Genomic DNA, 6,000 nt, shown 5'->3' with positions numbered 1-6,000 from the left:
ACTCCCTGTATAAATAAAAATAAGCAAAACAACAATGGTTTATTAATGCCATATTTTTTTAACATATTGTCAAAATTTTCAAGAATGGTCGATATTGCTAATTTTCTTTATATCAAATACAGGGTGAGTCAAAACGCAAGTACATTATTTTCTCAGTAATTTTAAATCGAACACCCTGTATTTTATATCACTATTGAAAAGTACCATTACCGTACTTTAATTTTTAGATAACATTCTCTATGTCTAAATTTATTAGTTTTCGAGATATTTTCATTTTTCAATGGACCAGTAGCGTGGCCAGCCAAATCACCAGAATTTAATAAACTGGACTGATTTTTTTGGGGTTACGTTAATAATGAAGTTTATAAAATACCTCCAACAACAAGGGATGCGATGAAAAATAGAATACAAAGTGTATTTCGATGTGTTAATTTACAAATGCTCCGTAGAGTAAGTAGTTCATTCAATGATCGTTTTTAAGCTTACATGAATGTGTTAGGAGATAGTTTTGAACACCTTATGTAATTAAATATTAAAAATATTTTATTAAAAGTAGCGTCTAATTTTTTCAAACATGTTTTTTTGCAAAATGTATAACTGATAAATTATGTTTCGTTCTTTATTTGTTACATTGTTACATTTACATACAAAAGTAGTGTTTAATTGTCTTTACAAAATATTGTATTTTGTGTTTGTGTGTTTTTTTGTAAAATTTATTAATAATTTTCTTTGTTTATTTGTTGCATTTACATAAAAAGATAGTTTTTAATGGTTTCAAAAATGTTGCATATAGTGGTTGTGTTTTTGTTTGTAAAATGTATTACTAATAAATTATTCTTATTCTTTATTTGCTACAGTGTTACATTGATTACCGGATTGATAATAGGTAATCTTCAATTGTCAATTCAGTCATGGCTTACTTAAAATTTAGATAAATTTTAACACCTAAAATAATTTGCTCTGAAAAATGAAAATATCTCGAAAACTAATAAATTTGAAAATTGGAAAGAAATCCTTTGTAAAAGGTATAAAAATTTTTTACATTTTAAATTTTGTACCTTTTTTTATACCTTTTACAAAGGATTTCTTTCCAATTTTGTGATTGATGGTATACAGCCAACTACAGGAAAACATTTTTCTTTTCCTTGTGGATTTTTTAATAAATTTGGGCATAGGGAATGTTATATAAAAATTAAAGTACGTTAATGTTACTTTTCAATAATGATATAAAATACAGGGTGTTCCATTTAACATTACTGAGAAAATAATGTACTTGCGTTTTGACTCACCCTGTATTTGATATAAAGAAAATTAGCAATATCAATAATTCTTAAAAATTTTGACAATAAATTAAAAAATATAGCATTAATAAACCATTGCTGTTGTGCTTATTTTTTATTTATACAGGGAGTTGAACTTGTTACGATTTTCATACAAAGTTGGTTATAACTTTGTAAATACCCTGTATAACATTACAAACCTTTATATTTTTGTGATGGAGAAGTTAACAGGATTTCAAACGTAAAATAAAATATAGGGTGTTCCATTTAAAAAAACAAAAGTTAGGTCTGCCACTGTGTTATCGAACACCCTGTAACATTGTAACTAATTTTGTAATGTGAAGCTCAAAGGTGGCTAATATTTTTGTTATTAACTTTTATTGCTATTTATTACTATAGCGGAGCTATTGAGCTTTACCCTACTAATCAATCACCCTGTAAGTAAGAAGTCGCTACTAATAGAATGTAATTAGGTAGTACTTACAGCTCCAATATATTTGAGGTTTGGCTCCATACTTTCATATAACATCTGCGGAATAGTAACATCTTTAACAATAATATCACTAGATTGACTTTTCAAAATATTTTGGTGTTCACCGGTAACAATACTTCTTAAAAAAACTACTTTATTTTTTAAGTTTGAATACTTAGTTTGAAATAGCGTTCGTCTTATCACCGACATTTTTACCGTATACAAAAAACCACTCGCGAGATAGGTATCTGGATATTTACTTAGTTAAATCAAGTTTGAGTTTAAATAAATTATGAACACTGTTATCAATAGTGATAGTAAAAATTAAAGGCAGGAACGAATCTGTTTGAGTTATCCGCAAGGTCGAAAAACTATTTGTTTTTTAATAATAAATGATAGTTTTGCTTGTTAAAGATTCAGAGGGTTGCACACCAGCTAGACAGGCTGTTTCTACCATTTCAGGCGTCTTCAGTAGCTTTTATTAGCGTGCACATTTCTGAATCGAAAAATAGCTCCACTATTATTTTAAAGGGAATCTGAAAAATAATTCAAACTTCCCATTAGACGCGATACAGCGACATCTCATAACAAATTGAAGAGTCTCAGATGCAGAATCCACCAATTTAATAAAAACTACAATGGTACATAGTAATTTAAACCTGAGACTTTTCGCGTTGACAGTTCTTACTGGTACATCCTTAATCTGCGACTTTTTCAATTAATAAGACAGCAGACGACGAATATAGAAAATGAAAGGGAAACGATCACATTCCGCCTTCATGCGTCTAGGAAAAGGACAGCAGAGGAACTTTCAGTACTCAAACCGAGTAAAGGAAATAAAATAATAAATGATAGTTTTGCTTGTTTTCGATTCAGCGGGTTGCACACCAGGTAGACAGGCTGTTTCTACCATTTCAGGCGTCTTCAGTAGCTTTTATTAGAGGTGTGCAGTCATGAGGTCGTATCCCGGCGCACTTTTTATTAGGTTGTATCTCATTCTTTATTATTTGTTTTACCTCCATTGATTGGAGATTGATAGTTCCATTTAGTATTTAGCATAAAGAAAGGAAATTGCATACAAAGTGCTCAAAATAGAACACAATGGACAAAAATGAGGGAGGCCTATGTCCAGCAGTAGACGCAAAGGGCTGGATGATGATGTCAAGTCAAGTCAAGTCAAGTCAAATTTATTCATCACATGCGACATTGTACAAAGTACATGTATGAGACAAGTCAAAGTTACAGACATACAAAAGTATATAAATTAATAAATATGACAAAACATACTTAAAAGTTATTTTTAGAATATGGCTCTAGCCCACAAATGTATTGATGTACACACCTCCGAAAGTTTGGCTGATGTGAATTCATTCGTATATCTATTGGCAATTTGTTAAAGAAACTTATGGCTGCATAATGTGTGCTACCTTCCAACAAAACAGAACGATGTTGTGGAAGCATAAGGTGATTGTCTCTGAATCTTGTTGAATAAACATGGTTACATTGAAATTTATTGAATTTATATATTTTGCAATGTAAATACATTATACACGAAAATATATACAGACCAGGAATAGTAAGAATATTGTTTTGTCTAAAGATGCCTCTACAAGAATCTCTAAATTTCATTTTATAAATTATCCTAATAGCTCTTTTCTGAAGTACGAATATCTGCTCTAATTCAGAGGTACAACCCCAGACTTCAATGCCATATTTGTCTATTGAGTAAAAATGGGCAAAGTATACTGTTTTTAATATTGATGTATTAAAGAGACGTGAAAGAATTCTCAATGCATAACATGCGCTACTTAATCTGGATTTCAAATTAGAAATGTGGTTTGACCATTTAAAATTACTGTCTAACAGGACCCCAGCAACCTCGTGCAGTCTGTTTTATCTATTGCTGCTTGTATAGTGGCTTGATGGTTTAATAAATTATTAGACGTGAAAATCATATACTTTGATTTCTCTTCATTTAAAACTAGTTTGTATAAGAAATAACTGTTGATGGTGGATAGTATCTGTGTAGTTTTATTTTGCAAATTTTGATCGGATGTTGCTGTGACTAGAATGTTGGTATCATCTGCATAACTGATGATGTTAACTCCACTCAGTGAATTAGTTACCAAAGCTATATCATTAATATATACTATAAAAAGTAGAGGACCCAATACACTACCCTGAGGGACACCATAATGGATATCCAATGTGTTTGATTCGTTTACAAGTCCATTAGATGTTATCTTTACTTTTTGTCTTCTATTTTCTAGGTAGGAAGTAAACCATTTTAGAACTACACCACGAATACCAATCCTCTCAAGTTTTGTTAGCAACAAATTATGATCCAAAGTATCAAAAGCCTTGGACAAATCGAGAAACAAACCACATGCCTTCTCTCGTCTGTCCAAAGCATCCAACACTAAGCTGACGAAATTTCCAAGAGCTGTAGTCGTAGACTTAGAAGATGTAAAACCATGTTGAAAATTATGCAAGGCACTATGCTTTTTTAGGAATGCGTTTATTCTAGTATAAACCAGAGTTTCAATTATCTTTGAAAACACAGATAAGAGACTTATGGGACGGTAGTTGTTAAGGTCATCTTTATCACCACTTTTGAATAAAGGGATTACAATAGATAGTTTAAACATACTAGGAAATATTCCTTGTTGAAAAGAGGCATTACAAATATCCGTCAGTGCATCTGCGAGAGCGTGAATGCATTGTTTTAATAACTTAGGGGAAATCTGATCAAAACCACAACTATGTTTGGATTTAAAATTTCCGACTTATACTAGTTATTTCCTGTGGGTTAGTTGGATATAAAAACATAGAACAACTATTACGGTTTTTTGATGCTGATGTAAACCCACCTATTTTAGTAGGATCCATAGCGGCAAGTAACTTTGGAGCCATTTCAACAAAATGGTGGTTAAATTTGTCTGCTAAATTATTATTATTATCACTAGGTACTTTTGAGTTGTTTTGTTTCCCGACTATTAAGTTTACTAAATGCCAAATACATTTCATTTTATTTGATGATTCGTTTAACTGTCTCATGAAGTGACTACTTTTTGCTGCTTTTAATTTAATTGAATATTCTGTCTTTGCTAAATGAAGGACTGGCCTAAGATTACTATTTTGCTGACAGATCGTTTCTAAAAGTTTTAGCTGATCCCTTAAATTGTACAGTTCCTGCGCAAACCAATTCGAACGTGTACATTTTTTAGGTTTACATTTAAGTAGTGGAAAATGGGACCGAAAGTAATTTTGGATAGTATTTAAAAAAGCTAATGATTTATCCTCAGCAGAAATTGTATTAAATACCTCTGACCAATTTGTTGACTCAAGGGTTTGAACAAAACTATTTATGTTCCTTTCACTATATGAACGGATGAATATATAGGCATCATTGTCTGTGTTAATGCTACATTGGAACAATTGCGCACGATGATCAGAGATAAAACCTTCCACAACCATTGTTTTTTGTTGGTGATTTATGTTTGTAGCAATATAATCAATTTGAGTTTTACTAGTTGCAGTTACTCTTGTATAATCATTCACAGTTACGGTTAAGCAATAAGAATCTAAAACATTTACCAAGTTCTGCTTACTTAGTGAATTTGATTTGAAATCTATATTTAAGTCACCTGTTAATATTATAGCCTTACCTTCGAAGACTAGTACATCAAGTATTAGATCCAGTTTTGACATAAAAACATCAATAGAGCCACGTCCAGGCAGACAAATACACAATACAACACAATTAAAAAGGCAATAGTCTATTTCCACAGCACTCACTTCAAAATTATATTTCTCAGATTGAGAACATATATTAGAACGTTCCTTCCAAACCACACCCTCTTTAACATAGATTGAAGATCCTCCATGTTCCCCTTGGGAATGATGATGAAGAAAGGAATAAAATATGTAGTTATTTTTGTTCTAGAGGCTTTACTCTGGTAAATGGACTAATTACTGTCGAAAGATGCTTTGTGAATGTCTCGGATTTCTCTGTGTCTTTTCTTGTCCATTTAGCTTTGTCATTTTTAAAGGAGGTATGGCGTCTTGTGGCCCTTTTACTTTTGTCGTCGCCTTGCATAAAGAACAGTAGTTAGAAGAGGAATTACAGTGGAACCTCGATAACTCGGATTAATCGGGACCGCGGCCAATCCTCGTTATCGAAAATCCGGATTAGCCGGAGAATACGGTAAAAAGTAATAAAATACGGTATACTTACAAATAAATTCC

The 6,000-nt window shown here is 31.6% G+C and overlaps 1 protein-coding gene across 1 annotated transcript in view; it reads left to right on the top strand.

The window, feature by feature from the left end:
- The first annotated feature begins 268 nt into the window (after nt 1-268).
- LOC114336691 (uncharacterized) overlaps nt 269-6,000 on the top strand; it is a 58,002-nt gene continuing 52,270 nt past the window's right edge. The window contains exon 1 of the mRNA XM_050658007.1: nt 269-450. Coding sequence (XP_050513964.1) covers nt 394-450 — 57 coding nt within the window. The 5' untranslated portion in view covers nt 269-393. The remainder of the gene's footprint in view (nt 451-6,000) is intronic.

The sequence above is a fragment of the Diabrotica virgifera genome, chromosome 8, assembly GCF_917563875.1.
Source record: "Diabrotica virgifera virgifera chromosome 8, PGI_DIABVI_V3a".
Taxonomy (NCBI): Eukaryota; Metazoa; Arthropoda; class Insecta; order Coleoptera; family Chrysomelidae; genus Diabrotica; species Diabrotica virgifera.
Note: the sequence above shows the minus strand (reverse complement) of the source record. Positions and strands in the feature narration are given on the sequence as shown.